The sequence below is a fragment of the Oreochromis aureus genome, linkage group 17, assembly GCF_013358895.1.
Source record: "Oreochromis aureus strain Israel breed Guangdong linkage group 17, ZZ_aureus, whole genome shotgun sequence".
NCBI classification, from domain to species: Eukaryota; Metazoa; Chordata; class Actinopteri; order Cichliformes; family Cichlidae; genus Oreochromis; species Oreochromis aureus.
Window position 1 is genome coordinate 388,205 of NC_052958.1, and position 20,225 is coordinate 408,429.

At 40.5% G+C, this 20,225-nt stretch overlaps 1 protein-coding gene across 5 annotated transcripts in view; it reads right to left on the reverse strand.

Moving 5' to 3' along the window:
• The window catches only part of LOC116332107 (pleckstrin homology domain-containing family A member 5-like), a 206,549-nt gene that overhangs the window by 145,448 nt on the left and 40,876 nt on the right, over positions 1–20,225 (reverse strand). Inside the window, exon 4 of one of the 5 annotated variants that reach the window (XM_039601251.1) lies at positions 7,486–8,003. The exons of 3 other annotated variants lie outside the window; for them this stretch is intronic. In XM_039601251.1, coding sequence (XP_039457185.1) covers positions 7,994–8,003 — 10 coding nt within the window. In that variant the 3' untranslated portion in view covers positions 7,486–7,993. Of the gene's footprint in view, positions 1–7,485; positions 8,009–20,225 lie in introns of those variants that run through there. One more of the 5 variants, XM_039601252.1, reaches the window with a different exon arrangement.

The window sequence follows — 20,225 nt, forward strand, 5'->3', positions numbered from 1 at the left end:
TCACACGTCAGAGGGAAAAGTCCCACCAGGGTCACTGAAAACACCACGTGGACCAACAGATGTGACTCTGAAGACTGACTTATAAAAGCCAATCAGGCACTGGTATTCACCTGGACCAGTAACACACAAAAGTGAATGTTGTAAATACATCATGACAAAAAGTATCTGTGCCATCTAGTGTAGCAGTAAACGTGCGATGCAGACAGGTGGGGGTGATTTACACAGAAATAAGTCACAAGCCAAACTTTGCCTTTGTCAGGTCACCTGTACAGCGCTTTGTGAATTTAGCAAACTGCATTATACAAAGCTTTAAATTTCCAGCTAATCAAACGTCACTTGCTGAGCTTTCCTCGTCTTTTCTGACCCTCTCTCAGAGATCAGACGGGCCTCTTCTCTGCCTGTTCTCAAAACACATCTCTTCACCCTTTGACAGCCTGTGAGATGTTGGAGTTTTTTAGGTGATTGTACTGAGATGATGATGTTGATTTCAGTGAGATGATGGTTTTCAGCTTTTTTTTTTTTCCACTTGTTTTTTAGTTGATTGTATATTGTTTTATGTTGTTTTTTAATATAGGGTTGTTTTAATATTTATGTTTTCTTTTTTCGTTTTTGCTGTTTCGTTTCATCTATTGTTCTTAACTTGTTTACTGTACAGCACTTTGGGGCCTGTGCCGGCTATTTTAAAGTGCTTTGTAAATAAAGTTGGATTGGATTTTCCTTCCTGGGAAAATGAAACAGCTTTAGAGATTATGAGCCAAACTGTGTTTGATGATATATCTCGAGCTACTTAACTATTTTTGCTTGCTTTCCTTCTGTAGTGTGAGCGAGATGCTCACGTTTCATCTGAGCTATGATGTCAATCATCACTGACGTTGTTTGAAGCTTATGTCTAAGTTCAATAAAGACCTGTAGTCACACATCTGTCTTCTTCCCAGGTGTTTGGTGGCTAACCTAAGCTTTACGTCACTTCCTCTTTTTCACTGGTCTAGTCCAGACCATCTTTCTGTCCAATCAGCCTCTACTCTCATCATCATCATCGTAGTTTATTTATATAGCACTTTAAAAACACACAAGGCTGACCAAAGTGCTGAACAATAGAAATATAAGAGATACAATAAGAATAATAAATACAATAAAATAATAAACATAGTAAAAATAATAAAATATAAGTAAATACAAGTCAAAGTCCAGCGAATAAAAATGAGTTTTCAATCTGGATTTAAAAAACATCACTGATGTCGATTGCCTAATGTGAAGAGGAAGATTATTCCAAAGCTTAGGAGCCACAATAGAGAACGCTCGGTCTCCTCTCAGTTTCAGCCGTGATTTGGGGACTGAGAGCAACAGCTGCTCAGCCGACCGGAGCGAACGAGTGGGGACATAGGGCTTCAGCAAATCAGACAAATATTCAGGTGCAATACCATTTAAGGATTTAAAAACCAATAAAAGGACTTTAGAATGAATCCTAAATTCAATTGGAAGCCAGTGCAGGGGGGCCAGGACCGGAGTAATGTGCTCAAATTTCCTTTTACCAGATAAAAACCGTGCCGCAGCATTCTGTACTAGTTGCAGGCGTTTCAGAGTGGCCAGTCCAACTCCTATTAAAAGGGAGTTGCAATAATCCAAGCGTGAGGTTATGAAAGCGCGGATAACAGTCTCCAAGTCACGCCTTGAAAGAAAAGGTTTAACCTTCGACAGACGCCTGAGTTGACAGAATGATGATTTCACCACCCCATTCATGTGGCCATCAAAGGTAAGTGCAGAGTCGATTTTTAACCCAAGATTGGTAATTGAACTCTTCAGGTGAGGGGTCAGAACAGCAAGGTCAACATCAGGGATATCAGAGGAACGATTCGGGCCAAACAGAATTGCTTCCGTTTTACGTTCATTAAAATTTAAAAAGTTTAGAGCCATCCATGACTTAACATCACTAAGGCAATCAAGCAGCATTCTAACTGGGGAGCTATCAGAATGACTGAAAGGAAAATAAAGCTGGCAATCATCAGCATATAGATGAAATGAAACTTTGTGTTTTCGACATCATTCGGAGAACCACACGGTTTAACAGTTAACACAAGCGTCTCTAGTTCAGGTAGAACAATTGGTTGGAAATCAATAAGCAAATTTAAACAGGGAACATGCACAGCCGGGTCAACAGAAGATAAAGTGGAGGGTCTCAAACTGGCAACCTTATCCACAAAGAAATTAAGAAACCTATTACACATAACCTCAGAAGACTGCAAAAGAACATGATCCTCTGCATTCAGTACAGAATTAATGGTATTATCCAGAACACGAGGGTTACGTGAATTAACAGCAATAAGTTGTGAAAAATCGGAGTTTTTGGCGGTCTTTACTGCCCTCTGATAAGCTTTCCAGCTCGTCTTAAGAGCTTCCAGAGAGACGTACAGCCTGTTCTTTTTCCATTGTCTTTCACATCTCCTACAGTCTCTTCTAGTGGCTCGAGTAAAATTGGTTAGACTGGCCTTGGGTTTACACTGCCTGAGTCTTAGAGGTGCAACAACATCAAGGACAGATTTACAAACAGAGTCCAGATGACAGAGTAATCCATCTACGGAGGACGACTCAGGCACTGGACACAAGTTGTTCAAATAGTGTTGAAAAATCTTCAGCAGTATCTGAGCCGAAGGCACGATAGCATCGCATAGGTGCAGCCCGTTTAACAACAGGACTAAGAGGAACAACGTCAAATAAAATGGGCATATGGTCAGAGAATACGGCATCCTCCACATGTAAGTTACAGACAGATAACCCATATGATAACACCAAATCCAATGTGTGACCACGTTCTTGAGGCACCTTTAACAGATTGAACAAGATTAAAAGAGTTCACCAGGTCCATGAATTCCTTAGCCAGGGGCTTCCCTGGGCAACAGACGTGTATATTAAAATCGCCGAGCAGCAGGATCTGGTCATACCGGGATGCACAGTCAGCGAGAAACTCCGAAAACTCAGATAAAAACTCCCTGTTATATTTAGGAGGCCGATAAACTATTGCACACAGCAACGAAGGCGAGTGGCCCAGTTCACACAGGCAAAGTTCAAAGCTGGTGTGGCGTGTCCATGAGGATAGTTGCTTAAACTCAAAGTGTGATTTAAAAACAACAGCTAACCCCCCGCCACGACCAGAAGCTCTCGGAGCGCTAAAATAAGCACAGCCAGCGGGCAGTAGTTCAGAAAAGGCGCTTAACTCACCGGGTGAAGTCCAGGTGTCAGCCAAAAAGAGGAAATCCAATGCATGGGAAGAAAAGAAATCCTTCAGGATGAAGGTCTTATTCGCCACCGATCTGGCATTTATTAAACCCAACCTGAGGGGAGCTGGTTCGGAGACCTCCGCGGCAGTGACAACCAGATCCACCGGTCGAAGGTTTGATCGGTCCATTCGCCTCCAACACAGATGCCGAAGAGGGAAGGATTTAACAGGGCTGCTCCCGATAGAGCCGACAACGGGAACCAACCAGGAATCCACAGCGTCCAGAGGAACGCGATGGTACCAAGAGTCGTGGAAAAGATTGACGAACGGAGCGAAGATCATGAGGAAGGTAAGAAATCCGGATTCTCAGCTTAACGAGGCGACCTCCACGGGTACCCCGTCTCCTGCGTCGCTTCCGCATATCTGGTGGCGGTGGTAGGGGATGCCAGCGTGATGGTACTGCTTCCAGGTAGGGAGGCAGAAAACCCTGGTTATCTTTACCAAACCGAACTGAAACTTTGGTGGATGAGCCGATTTCCAATAAAGTCTGACGATCATACAACAGTGTTGAACTGACATGTTGCACAACATTAGCTAAAAACAATAAAATCAAACAGATTTAAAAAAAGCAGCGTGCCAAACACACAGGCGCCATCGTAGATACACTCTGCGTACTTTAAGTCTCACTGCTCATCTGTCATTCTCCTTTACAGAGGCCACTTCCTCCCCATCTCTGCCTGCCATGGTACTCAGACTCCATCCAAGCCTCCATCTTCATTTTTTTATTTTATTTTAAATATTCTGACATTTTGGTCCTAAAGTGGTTTATATGTTAGATATATATAACATCCTGAAATGGGAGGAATGTTGTATTTAGAATGTAAAGATAATCATTTTTAACATGTAAGACTAGAGAAATATTTTATAACAGAAGAACGTTCTAAAATCTCCAACAGCACATAGTCCTTTTTTTACTGAGGCCTTAGAACCACGCCCACGTCTGGCTGAACCACGCCCCCGTCTGACTGAACCACTGACTGGAGACTTGCTGTTCGAGCTGTCCAGGACATGCTTCAATGCAAAAACTGCAGTGGGAACTTCTTCAGAACCTGATGATGAAAGTGCAATGAAATTATCTGTACTGGTGTTGATAGAATCTTCATCCATCCTCTTCCACTTATCAGGGGGGTGGAGCCTATCCAAGCTGCCACAGGGTGGGGCAGAGGGGCAAGATATGGACAGGTTGGCAGCTTGAAACAGGGCTTACACAGAGTGGCCAAAAGCAACACACTTATAGCCAATTTAGCTTCACCAGTTAATCTAACCCCACTAACTGTATGTGTTTGGGCTGTTGGAAGAAACCAGAACACCCAGAGAGAACCCACACAAACACGTGTAGACTCCACCTCTCTGGCCAGGTGATGGAGTGAGGCAACAGCACCACAGATGTAATCTGTAGCTTACTACACTTAATTTTTAGAAATGCATTCATTGTTGTGTGGATGCCTCAGGCATCCACACTATTGAGATCCTGTTTCTCTTTATTGTGTGGATGCCCTCAAAGGGCTTCCACACTATTGAGTTCCTGTTTCTCTTTATTGTGTGGATGCCCTCAAGGGCTTCCACACTATTGAGTTCCTGTTTCTCTTTAAAGTTTATTCTTTTTCAAGTTGCTGCGCTTTTTTCGGCACTTAACTACTCCTTCAGTTTTCAGCCGATTTTCTCCGTTCAAACTCTAAACTGTTCTGCTATTTCTGCTAATTCCAGCTATATCTTTTGGTGTTTATTACTATTATACTTTTTAAAATATTACACTTTTTTCCTTTAATTTGTCCCATTGAAATGAATGGAAAACTTCCACAATTCTGCTAAAACTTGCTTGTTTTTGAAACTTAACTACTTTGTCATACTTTCACCTAGAAACTCCATTCAAATTTTAAAATGTTCTCAGATTATTGGGCTATTCCTGTCTGATTCAGCTTTTTCAGATCTTCTACCGTTTTAATCTTATCTCTCTTTAAGTTTTCAGTTGCAAAACTGTGATTTTTTCAGAAAATACATGCGTTGCTATGGTTGCTATGCAATTAAGTCAGAGTGAGTGCTGGTCTGTTCTGAATTTTCTCTTCATGTCTAAATAACTTCTTGCTACTCGCTCAATTTCCACTCAACCCCCACAAATTATACATCAAAACGTAGGTATTTTTGCTGGCTTTCAGACAATGTCACTAACTTTATTGTGAGATTTACCGTTTTTTCGCAATTTGCCTCGGAGTGACACAAGGTCTGACAACTCCCCATTCAAAGTCTATGGGGAGGTTTTGAAATTCAGAGCTGAAATTCTGTAACGGGAGGTATTTTCAAATTGCCATATCTCTTGAACAAAGCAAAGTTAGGACATGAGGCTTGTGCCAATATATCTTCAGACACTGCTGACACTCACAGTGGAAGCAGTTTTTACAATTATCTTACCGTTGAGCAATGAATTACGTTTGTTTGAGGGGTGGAAATCTGTCCTCTACTCAGTTTTCAAACTCCGAAAATGAAGCCGTTTCTTCTCTCGTCATATCTCCGCGACAGAGGTACAAAGAGCAATGAAAATCGCAGTCAAAGTACACCAAAGTCCGCTGATTCACCCAGTACAAGAATTATGCTGCTAGCCCTCCTAGTTTTTGAGTTACACGACATTTTGTAACTCCAAAAAACAGCGTTTTTCGCCTCTCACCGCGATGTATTTCTGATTGGTCATCAATCTGGTTTTCAGGCGCCCGCCCCCTGTCCAGGTGGCGCAATTGGTAATGACACGGGTCGGCAGCCCAAAGGTCGTGGGTTCAAATCCACCTTGGTCAACATTTTTTTTTTCACTTCAAATTTATACACTATCACAGACCTGTAATTTATATTGCTAATTTATTACAATTCTGCAAAGTTTTATGATTTTAGCAGCTTTTCTAATACGGACCTCAGATTCTTGTTAACGCTCCATGGCAGAAATACATACAAGTACACAGCGTGATGAAGCAGACAGAAGCAGTACCTCTGATTGGTGAAATTGAGCAGAACCAGGTTGTTCTGCCTCTTTTCAGCAGAAAGTTTGCGTTTTCACCTCTTATCAGCACAAATGTCAGCCACTTCTGCTGAAAAAATTTTCAGCTTTTTCAGCTTTTTTCAGTTATGTGAGAACCAGTTTGGCTCAATGAGTAGCTGAAAAATTTCAGCCTTTTCTGCTCTTTCAGAAGAATTTCAGCTTTTTCACCCCTTTTCACAACAATTCAGCCTCTTCGCCCCCCCCTGCATATTTTTTCTCTCATCATATCTCTTGGTGGGACAAGAACTGCTTTGGCTCAGTGAGATGAGCAGCTACTGTGATTGCTTCTTTCCGTCTTTTCAGCAGAAATTCTGCTGATTTACCTCTTTTCAGCACAATGTTCTTCTTCTTTCCATCTTTTCTGCAGAAATTCTGCTGATTCACCTCTTTTCTGCAAATTTTTCAGCTTTTCACTTCTCAGCACAAAACTCAGCAGCTTCTGCTCATTTAGCAAAATTGTCAGTTCCTCCATCTCTTGTGTTTGTCGGAACAAGTTTAGTTCAGTGAGATGAGTAGCTTCCTTGAGAACAGAAGGACCAGGTTCAAATCCCGGTCATTGGATTTGAACACCTGTTTTCAGCACAAATCTCAGCTTTTTAGCTGTTTTAAGCAGAAACCTGTTTTCAGCAGAGAAACTTTTTTAACTCAATTTCAGCTTTTTCACCCCTTTTCAGCAAAATTTTCAGTTTCCCAGCTTTTTCAGCTATTTTCAGCAAAAACATCTTTTCAGCAGAATTCTGAAAAGAGTTCTGCAGAACTCTTTTCAGCAGAAATTCTGCTGATTGAACTCTTTTCAGCAGAATTTTCACCTCTTTTCAGCCCAAATTCTGCTTATTCACCTCTTCTGCAAAATTTTCAGCCTTTTCACCTCTTATTAGCACAAATCTCAGCAGCTTCTGCTCATTTCAGCAGAGTTGTCCGTCTCTCCACCTCTTCTTTGTCAGAGTGAGTTTAGCTCAGTGAGATGAGTGGCTGCCTTGAGACCAGGAGGGCCAGGTTCGAATCCTGCTCAGGGCAATGTTTTTTTTTCACCACCATACAACTTTTTGCAAGTTTTCATCTTTTTCAGCTTTTCAGCAGACAGCTTCAGTGTTAAGGCATCCACACAGCATTTTCGCAGGAAATGCAAACTTTTTCTAGTTTTATCTGGCATTTATGTGAGATTTATGTTCTTTGCTGTGTTTTTAATACCATCCCCAACAAAAGACTCACAGAGCGCTCACAGAGAAAGGAGGATTGTTTTCTGGATTACAGACAGTTTGTGAGTTTCTGTGTTTCTCGAACATTAATGAGCAGCGTGGACGCTCCACAGACGACTGTCAGTTACACGCTGTAAACAACAAACTTCAAACTCTGCAACTTTGAATCCTGCGTCCACAAGCTTGGATGACACTGCCATTGCGGCGTGTCTTTGTCCAACAAGTTATAGACCTAACTGTGTTTTATTACTAGAACTCATAATCCTTATTATATGTATGTGTGTTTATTTTTATACACACAAATGAAACTTGCAACGATTCGAGTAATTTCTCCTTCCAGGTCAATGAAAACACAACAAAGTTCCCAATTTTACGTCTCTTTCCACACCACAGAGTGATCAGTGATTGGTGAAGCAAAACTCTGTCTCCAAGCGAGATTATAAAGATTAACAAGCAGAACGAAAAAATACACATCATCACTACAGGAAAATATATTTAAAGACATCTTACCTTGAGACAGGACGTGGATCGGTGTAGTCGATGACATGAAAAGACAAAATGAGAATCTGTTAGCAGTCATGTTATACAGTCAAGCAGTGAAATCAATAAAGCACGTTGGTTCACACCTTTAGTTTTGCAATGTTTCAACAGGAATATGTCAAAAACTATTAAAGATAAAGGCCTGAAATGTTCACTGGACTTTAACTGAATCTGCAACTTGGGACAGCTACTATCAGGAAGTTTCATTAGGAATCCTGGAATTTACAGGAAACTGTTTTTTTCCAAACTATAAAAACATGAAAGTCAAGTGACAGGTGATATTTACATTTTGCTTTATTGTCTAAACAAAACCTAAATACATTGAAATTTACAATAATATCGAAATGAGAAAAGTTAAATAAGTAAGTAACAAGTAAACATGTCGGATAAAGCAGCATGCTGGTTTAATGTAGCAGCCTGATAGGTTAGAGCTCACAGCTACATTGTTAAACAATGTTACAACATGTCATAATCTCTTAATATTTGTTGTCTTTAAAAGATAGAATCAGGATATTAAAAGTCTCTTTAAAATTATGGACGTTAGTCTGGGCAGGACACTCCTCTCAACTTACTCCGTTTTGAACATATCAGTCTTACAAATCTACAGTAGTCAGCCTGTGTGTGTTACCATGACAACACACACACACACACACACACACACACACACACACACACACACACACACACACTCTCTTGATTTCTAGCAGAGGAAGTGGAAGTGCAATCAAATTGCATTCAAGCCAAAAAAGCTCTTTCCTGTAATTATCTCTTTGAAAACAAGCTCTCTCTCTGTATATATGTGTGTGTGTGTGGGTGTGGGTGTGTGTGTGTAAAAGAGCGGAGAGCGTGACTTTTTTCCCCAAACACAAGACCACCACAGATGAAAGTGCACATGAAACTTTACACAACGCCAACGTTCACACACTTTGGTCAGAATGAGAGAAGAACGTCTGTCTCTGAGTTAATGTGAGAATATGAGTGAAAAACAGGCCGACTCTAAACTACATGTAGTTTAAACTACCCGCAGGTTACAGTCCAACTCTGTTTAATGCTGAAATATGTTCTCATATCAAATACAGTCATCAAATTATGTCAAGTAATACTCTGAGCAGCACAATCTGTAAGTATGAATCAGACTACAACGAGCTGTTTAATTCACACAGTGACCCAAAGATGAACCATCTCGGGGGTGTTATCAGCAACTTAATCAACCAATCAGGGATCACACACTCACGTTCTGCTACTTCTTACAAAGTAAGAAAATTAAGTAAAAAGTAAGTAACATTTGTACACAGCATTGATTCATTGTAAGTGAGCTTACTTGTAAACTGTGTTACGCGAGCAGAGCTGTTTGAAAGTGGGGATCTGTGGAACAACACAGGAAGTCTGGATCGGCTCTCTGTTCACCCCAGCCTGGTCTCTGACCCCTGGTGAGGGTCTCACCTGGTTCTAACTGTCTGTAAGACTCTGGGTGTTAACCCTGCTTAGTCTGAAAAACTAAATTAAAAAACAGGAGACCTGCTACCAGCCACAGATACAGCAGCTCCCCTATAGATCCATGGCACTTGGTTTAATTTAACCGCTTGGATAACTAAGCTCTAAGAGTCTCTTACTTTCAAAGGGCTGGAGTAACCAATGAGAGCTATTTATACTTATGTGAATCAGATTTTTCCCTCTACTGCTTCACAAAGGGTCAAAAAGGGAATGTCCACATAAAACTTTTTAAATTCAGGATATTTTATTAAAGCAATTTAGCAAAAGCAGAGTCAGATCACTTAATTATACCTATCTAATGAACCTACTCCGAGCTAATGCTGACTTTGTTCTGATCTTTCAGAGGAGGAAGACTGAGAAGAGAACTGGCCTGAAGATGCACTCGTCTCTGTGTTTCATGTTTTTAATGATAGTCCAGCAGGAAAGCAGCACCCACTGGAAATTCAGTCCCCCGGGAATGCAGTGAAAATCCAAATCTTCTCAAAGTTAAAATGCGCGGACAAAACTGTGGAACTCATGGAAGTTGTAATCCATCAGGAAAGTAATGGGAATCCCAATCTGCCTGAATTTATAATCTCACATGGCAAAAATGAGTCCAGCGCTTGGCCGGGGTTTGATCGCTCTGCTGTCTCTGCTACAGTTTCCAGCTGTGATCGCACTGATCCAGACAAAGGAAAGAGCCTCTTATTGGTTCCTCACACACCTTTGAGTCCTGGTCACGCTTATTTTCACATGAACATCCAACACTATAAACCTCTTTTTAATTCAACTACACACAAATACTTTTTCACACTTTTCCCTTTAAAACTCTGTTTGTCGTTTATGATTTCCTTATCCATCCTTAATAGAACTTCTCTTATTCAGAATCAGGGATGATGATGGTTGGCGACACATTTCTCACTAATCTGCCAGAATCACAGCTGGATCATGTCTACACACAACTTTATAATAACTTATAATTCACTGAGTAATTCATGAGTCATTCAACACATTAGCTAGACTTATATCTCTGATTTAGAATAAAGATGATTTACAGTTAAAAAGCACATATACATAAACTCTGTATCACTTTTAACATAAAAGACCACTGACCCTGTCTCAGATGTGACAGAGAGGTCAGCCGGGGGGACTTCAGTGTCTTTCAATCCCACCTTTCTCAACAAAAAGGTCAAGTACCAGGTTTCTGCAGAGTGCCGTAAACATTAAAATCTTTTAATATCTTTCGATGAAAATATGCCCAGTTTCCCAGTTACATTTAAAATATCAAGAAAATGTATTTTTGTACTGTCACAGTTCACTAAATAACAAAGCTTATATGAATATGATCAAAGTAGCTAATAAGATAAAACTAGACTCTAAAGATTGGCCTTCAGGACGACATTGAGCTTTTACAACAAACCCCAACTCAGATTTATCATTAATTCAAATCAAATCTTCAGCAGCCAAGCTGACTTTCATCACCTAATTAAAAGCTAAAGATCAATGAAGACAGAACAGTCTTATAAACACGGAGATTTCAACTGAAATCTTCTATCGACCAGAAAGGAAATAATGTGAGAAGCACCTGAAGCTTCACACTACAAACATGATGAAAGTCATCATCTGTGCAGTTGTTGCAAACATGGATGAAATACTCGAACTGTCCTTTTGTCTTCTTGCTCAACAAGTTTGAAATCACTTATATTTGGTAGGCTCCACTTACACTGCTGAAACAGCTCATCAAGGCACAAACTCAAATATTAACAGCATAAATAAGGCTAAGTCCGAACCCTTATTGATTTTAGTTGATAACAGAAAAGTGGTTTTCCCAAAGTTGAGCATTTTTCAGCACGGACCCTCGACTGCAGCCAGGAACAAAAAGGTCTGTGCTCAGAGCATTTTTGTACCAAGGACTCATATTCCAAGGATTGTTAAATAAAAAAAAAGACAGCACTATAGCAGCAAACAAAAAATGCTTTGTGTGCTACAGAAGCAGCTCTATGTATCAAACCACAAACATAACCACTGCATGATGGGGTACAGGTCTATATCCCCAAAATGCAAGTTAAAGTCAGCACAGTAACTGGTGTTATCACCTTTTAACTAACCCACACTGCTTACATACAATATTCTCTAGCACCCGGTCACACATACACAAAGGCAATTTAACTTCAAATACTCTGAGAGACCAAACAAACCAAACATACCATCTGCACCTATAAATAAAACTCCTGAGAGAAAATGTAGGACAATATGAGGACAGGATGGAAATAGGATAACATGAGGGAAAGATGGTGGACTAAATATATGAATAACATTACTCAATGGGACCATCAGAATAAAAATGAAATAAATACAAATATTAAGTAATATATACTAAAGTGCTAGTAGTATTTAAACAAAAAATCAGTGCAAACAGAAAACTAAAATAAAGATTTAAATGAAATCAAACATGCTCTGGAGTGAAGCTCGCTCTCATCTTTGAGCTGCTGATGACCATGATAAACATGCTCTGTGACTTCAGCCATTAGCTGCCATCTCTGTTACACTGGTTACTACCATTCATCAAGTAACTGGAATAATTCCCTTATAACGAATCCTCGATTCCTATAATGCACGGCTCCGTACAGACCTGTAGACCTGCAATATAAACGTATTTAGGAGCGGCGCATGAGTAAGCAGCCCCCAGTTTTTCAACCAAAACACTGACAAACAATAACAGCAGTGACGATGACACTGGCACAGTTTAACACGGAGAAACAGATAAACAGAAACTTTAGGAAGGTCAGTCAGCCCTGCTGTGACCGTAGAGCTCAGTGTACACAGGTCTGCGTGATGCAGACAGACACAGTCAAATAACTGTTCACATGATCGTACAGTCAGCGGATATGAACAGCATGTAAACTGTACAGCCCTATAAAACCAATGAGCAACTCTTCTGTTACCACCTCTGTTCCTTCCAGCCTCAAACACACAATCCAAATTCATTCATACGCACACACACGTGCCGTATTTCCCATCTTATTGAAGATGAATGAACTTTCTTTATGAAGTCATAAAACACACCCTGAGCAGGCCCACAGTGCTCCTCTTGAACACACTGCAGGTAACAGAGCTGATTGAGACTTCTTCTGTGACATATTTGTTCCTCAACTTATTCCTCCACAGGCCGATCACAACAGCTGCGGACAGCGTCAATGCAATGTCTAATTACAATCCTGGAGAAGTGCATGTGAGGTCACGCTGTAGGGTTTCACAGGGGTGAGAAATTTTGACATAGAAATGGCATAGATTTCCCCACTGAAGCATAAATCCCAAGACATCCTTTAGCCTTCATAGTTTAATAGCCACCAACCAAACAGCAGGAAAAAATCATCTGGAAACCAAAGAAAAAGGTTTTTATAGTTCCATGGGTTAAACTCTGTGAACACTCAGACATGTTTCTCTGAAGCTTTGTAACTGGAGGATATTCTGGACCACCAAACTCTATAGAAGCCATTATATACAAGGCACTGCATAAATACTGGTTCCTTTACAAAGCAAATTCTCACATTCTCTCTCTGTCTCTCATGATCAGCACCATGGACAGCACATGCTGTCAGAGAGAATTTATTTAAGCTCACAGGATAAACATACAGCATCTTTTTCAACTCGTCTACTCAAAACAGATTGACCCTTGCTAAAGTCAGATAAAGAGTGCTGTACTGGCTGTAAGCATGGAACCAATGGGAGACGCCCAACCACAGGTGCTCACAGACCGACACCACAGGTAGGCTCACCTACAGAGTCTTCACTGAACAATAATGTATAGTAAAGAGTAGGGCTGTTCGATATAACGATATATATCGGAAGACGATATGAGAACGTCTATCGTTTCATATGACGCTATCGTTTGTTTCGTGGTGTCGCAAAATAAACCGTTTACGGCAATATTTTTTCATCGTTTTGATGGTCACTGTAGTGGCTATGCTATTTTCTTAAAGTTTTCTCTTTCTCTTATATTTAAAATAACAACACTACGGATGGACAAGCGACTGTTTTTACGAGTTGTCGTTAGCAACAACGACGGCAAACCCGGCATGTGGCTCCGCCGTCCGCTTGTTTATTTTCCACATAAACCTTTCACAATAAAGCTGAAGTTCCTGTTGAGATTTTTCACAATAAGAGATTCACAGAATTTACAGAAAATGTAAAAATGCTGTGATATATATTGTTGTCGGGACGATAAATGTCTTATATCGGGATATGAGATTTTAGTCATATCGCACAGCCCTAGTAAAGAGATTTCACTGGTCTTTCCTTCAAACTGCTGTCAGACTCTACAACATGGTCTCTGCAGGTGACCACACACGTGCAGACACACACACACATCGCATACACAATTGTAAGTTTTGCCCCGTCTCCCTGATGTGCAACAGTACCAAGTGCTATTTTTCCTACTATAACAAAGCATTTTATTCTGTTTTGTATAGTATGTTATTCTATGTTATCTTGCCATATTCTGTCGTGTTTTTCGTTACTGCTCTTAACTTCTACTTTCTGCTGTGACCAAAATATTTCCCACGTGTGGGACTAATAAAGGTTTATCTTATCTATCTTATAGTGAACCTCTTGTAGATAGGTCTCAAACATGAGAACAGTTAGGGATCTGAATTGCTAAGAATTTAGCCATTATTGATATTACTTATCGAATCAATTTCCTATTGGTTCACTTATCGATTCTCATTTTCTCATTGGCTCTACTTTAAGACTCACCACTATTGCTATGCAGAATATCAAAGACATTGCAGTCATGACTATTTGCTATTGGTCAAATATTTGTGAAAGCACAAAGCAAACATGAAAACTGCCCACAGAGACTTTAAAGTGATAGCCACAATCATTCTACTTAAAAAAAATAAAATAAAATAAAAAAATCAACCACCCTAGGGGGCGTGTCCCATTTTGAATTCAAGACTTCCAGGCCACACTCAGATGTTCCTTTACTCTGTACCGGCCCATTGGTTATGGTGTTCCATGTATGCCCCGCTAACATCTTGCACCCCTGCGGTTTTATGCTGGATTGTCTCGGGGCGTCCCTGCACTGCTTGCACCTGGGGTCTTACCTGGTGTGATAGACCCCAGCCTCTATTAATCTTGTGCTCAGAGCTTGTTCCTGTGCTGCCACGATTAGTGCCTCCGTGCTGTCTTTCAGCTCAGCTTTGTCCAGCCACTGGTAGGATTTTTTAACCTAACCGGCCGTACATGCTGTGTATGGCGCTATGTACCGCTGGTTCCTCCTCTTTCTTGAGTTTCTGCTGCCTGAGGTATTCACTGAGCACATGGTCGGTTGGGACCATCTTCCTGATGTACTGGGTTTGATCTTTGTTTTTCATCCTGGATAGTGGTTCTGACTCTCACTAGTGTTCAGTCTCCTTCCAGTTATCATGCAGTCTCAGCGTGCTGAAATCCTCTGTGAAATCCTGCAAGCATGGTAAGGAGTTTTCTTCTTTTTTTATGTCAGTGCCTACCATTGCCTTACTCTGCAGTGGTTGGTGGTGGCTGCGGCCTCTTTATGGCTCCCATTTGCCTGTGGGATTCTAGGCTCCCTGTAGCTATGCTCAATGTCTGCAGTGTCTGCTAATGACAGATAGACCGAAACCAGGCGTATACTAGGCTGTAGACATGCTTTGTAATGCAGTTTATTTTGGAATTTTAACACAGGAGCTTCCATGGATTGACTCAGTATTGGAGTCAAAATCAAATGAGCCACAACTCTGCTGCTTTCTTTGGCATTTCGACATCAGACACCTGAATGAAACTTTGGCAGTACAACTGTCAGACTGTGCTTTTAATATTGATGCCCCCGTCCCACCCCAGGCCTTTCTCTGCTGGGTTGCCCCTCTATCAGTTAGCATGTCAGATCCATTAAAATCACTGGTGTAATTTTGTGTTGGTTCTGCTCACACTCCCTGAACAGCAATGACCTTAAGGCGTATGGATACAGGAACTATAGTCGTGTCCCTTGATATCTGGCACAGAAACATTTAGCAGCAGCTCCTGTGGGCTGCAGGGGGGACCTCAGTAGACAGGACTAGTGCATCCAGATCGGACTGGGATCTGTGGAAGTAAAACTTCTTCTCCAGTCTTCGTACTAAAGTGTGTCTCTATTCTTACAACACAGCTCCTCTCCTTACCTTTATGCTCTTCCCCTCTACATAAAGACAAATGTACACATGCTTTTTTTCATACTATGTGGACATTGCTTGTCTTTGTTTCTGTTTAGTTGACTGTTTTGCTGCCTACTCACAGATTTAACCTCTTATGTAAATCGATTAGTGAAGGAAGTCCCTTTTCGCAATATTTAACGCCCACAGAAGGATCCAGGCTGAGAAGAATCTGTAGTACTACCAGACAAGCACAAAGGAACAAGGAGAGGGATAGGCATATGTGCAGAGGCACAGATTACAATAAAAAACAGGGGATTCACTGAGAGATGAGGAGATGGAGCTAAAGGCATTGACAGTAATCTGACAGAAGAATATTTTGGGCATTTCCACAGGCACATTTTCTACCACTGAGAACTCCTTTTATTCATCTACTCCTTTTAACTCCTGTTTCTTTCCATTGTTCACTGGATTCCTCTGATTACAGCATCTGCTTCCTTTATCTTTCCTTTTTTTAATGTGATCACCAGATTACCCACCATCTCCCTACAGACACACAGAAACACATTCTCAATGGAGGATAGATAACACCGACAATGTTAACATTCTATGTTGCTAATTAAAATATAAAATCAAAGAATTAATAAGTTCAAAGCAAATAATTCATTCAAAGTTAAATAAACATACTAAAGATGTAATTTTGTTCAAACGGTGTTCTAATTGAATTTGTCAGTGCACGCGTTGTGTCCCTGTGTGTGCAGCTGTTTGACCTTTACAAAACAGAAGTGCCACTAAATTACAAACCTGCTTAATATATGTCTGTCTGTCTAAAGAAAACTCTGAAAACTTCAACCCTGGTGCTTCATACATTTCTGTATTTTGTAACCTCAAATGGGTTATGCTTGCAACTTGCATTAATATTTGTATGTATGGTCACTTTGTGCTTTATCGGGTTTTTCTGTTGTGAAGATATCAAAGACTTTATTAGGTCTCAAAGTACTGCTTTGCATTTGTAGATAATTATGATATTTGTACCAAAAACAAAATATTCACTGTCTTCCAAAAGGTGGATTCTGTTCATCTGGACGTTTTCAGTGGGAGAAACGTTTCATCATCATCAGGTGACGTCTTCAGTCTCAGCTGACTGCAGGTTTCCAACCTTATAAGCAGGACATTTGCACAATGACTGAAACCAGCACACTGAATGAACAATGGGCTGGGAGGCCAGTTCATTGATCATTAATATGCAAATTGTGATGACCATTGATCAATAACCACTGATCAACCCTGATGAAACCTGCAGTCAGCTGAGACTGAGGAAGTGATGAAACGTTTCTCCCACTGAAAACATCCAGATGAACAGAACCAACCTTTTGGGATTTACTTACCTGGATGACTGAACATCAAGACTGCCTTATTTCAAGTATTTTGCTAATTAGAAGTACACATGGAGTGAAGATGAGGCTGATGGGAATGTCTGGGCAGACTAAAAGCCAGAAGATCATTTTAGGATCTTACAATTTTTTCCTAAACTCATCAGTTCTGTTCTAAAAGGAAGAAAACCTCATTGAAAAGCTCACTGATATTTACTGACATCTAATCTAATCTCAGCTAATAACTAAAATCCAGCCTTAAAGCAAAACCTTTCTAAAATGTATCTGACGGGTATGTAAGACGAAGCAAGTTCAACACGAGGCTTTCTTTGAGTTAACTGGCTTGACAAAACCTAAAACGTGACTCAGAGATACCAAGAATCACAACAGTGGTTATGAGCAGCTTTTGTTAGCTTTCTGCTTCAGGCTCAGTTTGTTGTCAGAAAAATTAACATTTCATGTGTCGTTAGACTCTTCTCCACAAACCTTTTCAATGAATCTATCACAAGAGATATTATCAGAGAAGTCGGGTACAGAGATGTGCTGCTGTTTGTTTCTAAATGACAGCAGGACATCGACAGCTCTCAAACTTTTCATTTGATATATTTAAAGATTACAGGTTATTCACTGAGTTCAAGGCTCTGTTCCACAGTCTAATAGGCCAAATAAACTAACTGAATAGGTTGTGAGTTTGACTCCACCGTCAGGTCTTTCTGTGTGGAGTTTGCATGTTCTCCCTGTGTGGGTTCTCTACGGCTTCCTCCCACAGTCCAAACACATGCAGTTAGGTTAAATGGTAACTCTAAATTGCCCATAGAGGTGAGATATGTCACAGATTATGACTGAATTAGTATGTCCTACACATGCAGTGGGGAAAATTATAACAAGAATTTAATGGACATAACTCCACTGGAGTATTGATCTCTGCATTTACAACAAGCTGAATTACTGCTCTGGTTCCTTTCCATAAGAAACAGATGATGCATGTGTTGCTGAACATTGCAAACTTTTAATTATATCTAATTAATTCCACTGATTAGCTGCCTGAACATCTATGTGTGACAATATATGACACTGGTGTCATCTGGTCAGTGTGTGTTTACTCTGCAGTCACCTGTGTGATAATCTGATAGCAAGAAATATATTTTCTAAACAACTGTTTGGACTGTATGCACCAATTTCAAGTCAGTTTAAACCAGGGGTGTCGAACTCCAGGCCTCGATCTCACCCTGGGTCAACACACCTGAATCACATGAAGAGTTCATTACCAGGCCTCTGGAGAACTTCAAGACATGCTGAGGAGGTCATTTAGCCATTTAAATCAGCTGTGCTGGATCAAGGACACATCTAAAACCTGCAGGACACCGGCCCTCCAGGCCTGGAGTTGGAAATCCCCACCTCTACTAGTTATGTGGAAAATAGCATCAGCAGTTGTGTAATCCCTCAGAACTCTGTGAGCGGATAGTAAGAAGAAGGGTTTTTACTTTTTAGATGAGACTTTATTGAGTTCCACGCTGACTGCAAGCATTTTGGCAATTTTATTATTCTATATCTGATTCTGGAAGAGAGTACCTATTTATACTTGATGATTATAGTCTGAACTCTGTTTTTATTCTTGGCAGTTTAAAGAATAAAAACAAACGGTCTTTTCTAAAGAGCTCATGGACAACCTATTGATCCTCTACCTAACCCCACGAGCCAAGGTGTAAAAACAGGTGTAGGTCACAATGAGCCAACAAACTTTGCTCATAGGGGGTCCAGTAGGGCTGTGCGATATGACCAAAATCTCATATCCCGATATTAAGACATCTATCGTCCGATAACGATATAAATCACAAAAATGTAACATTTTCTGTAAATTCTGTGAATGTCGGGCAGCTCGACTTGCGTGAAGTGTTTCCAGTTGGGCGTCGCGTACCTGGAGTCGAGTGTTTTAGCTGATGCATGAAACTATATATTTTTAGACATAGGTTGTAACGGCCGCCGTTTTCTTTGTGAGTATTTATTACACGGCGTGCTGCGGGGAAAAGCCTGTTCTAACGTTTGAGTCTAAGGTTTATTTTTAGCACCTGACGGCTCTTTTTTGCTTCTCATCCGTAAATACTCTGCATCTTTCACGTGATTCAGTTTATTTTGAAAAGTCTCAACAGGATCCTGACCTTTATTGTGAAAGGTTTATGTGGAAAATAAACAAACGGACACGCCGTGGTTTTACCGTCGTTGTTAGCAACAACGACGCATAAAAATAAGCGCTTGTCCGTCTGTAGTGTGGTTATATTAAATATAAGAGAAAGAGAGAACTTTAGGAAATTAATATAGCCACTACAGTGACCATCAAAATGATGAAAAAATATTGCCGTAAACAGTTTATTTTGCGACACCACGAAACAAACGATAGCGTAAAATGAAACGATAGACGTTTTTATATCGTCATCCGATATATATCGTTATATCGAACAGCCCTAGGGTCCAGGACCCTCTTGGGGACCCTCTCTTAGGGCTTCAAATCTGGGACTCTCCACCACTCACCGCAGAAGAAGTTTCTCGGTTGAAACGTCTTCAAGGAAACTTAAAACAGTCAAGACGCTTGTCTCTCCAAGCTCCTTAGACTATGATGACCTAGATGACTGAGAACCTTCACAGACTTAAACTATCTTTAAAAACATTTATTTATTTAAAGAAATAAATAAATTTACTCTATTATAATCCACCAGATTCTCCTGTGTCTCGATGATAGATCAGTCTGTTAGAATTTGCATGTTTTCCTTCCTGGCTTCAAACAGCCACAGTCGTTAATATAGCAGCTGTTTTCCACTCTTACTGACCAAAGTGCTCACACATTCATACGGCGCCATTACTCTCCCAAAACACTACTGATTTGTCTGCAACAGCTTTATTACATATATTCTGTTTCATGTGTTTTCTCATATAGTTTTTGGTCTTCTTTTGTAAAATCAGCCGTTCTACACTTATTGATATTTGTGATTGGTCAGATGCTCCACCCTCTTCATGCGAATGTGCAGGGAAACCACGGCTTTGTGTGAATACATTGAATCCAGTCTATACCCTGGGTATTTGTTTTCAAAGTGCTAAATGAAGCAGCTGAATTATAGTTACAGCCACTTTGACTTGTGACTGTGTGGATGATTCATGCAGGTCTCTAACTGCCTTTTAATGTGGGCTCCTAAAAGTGTG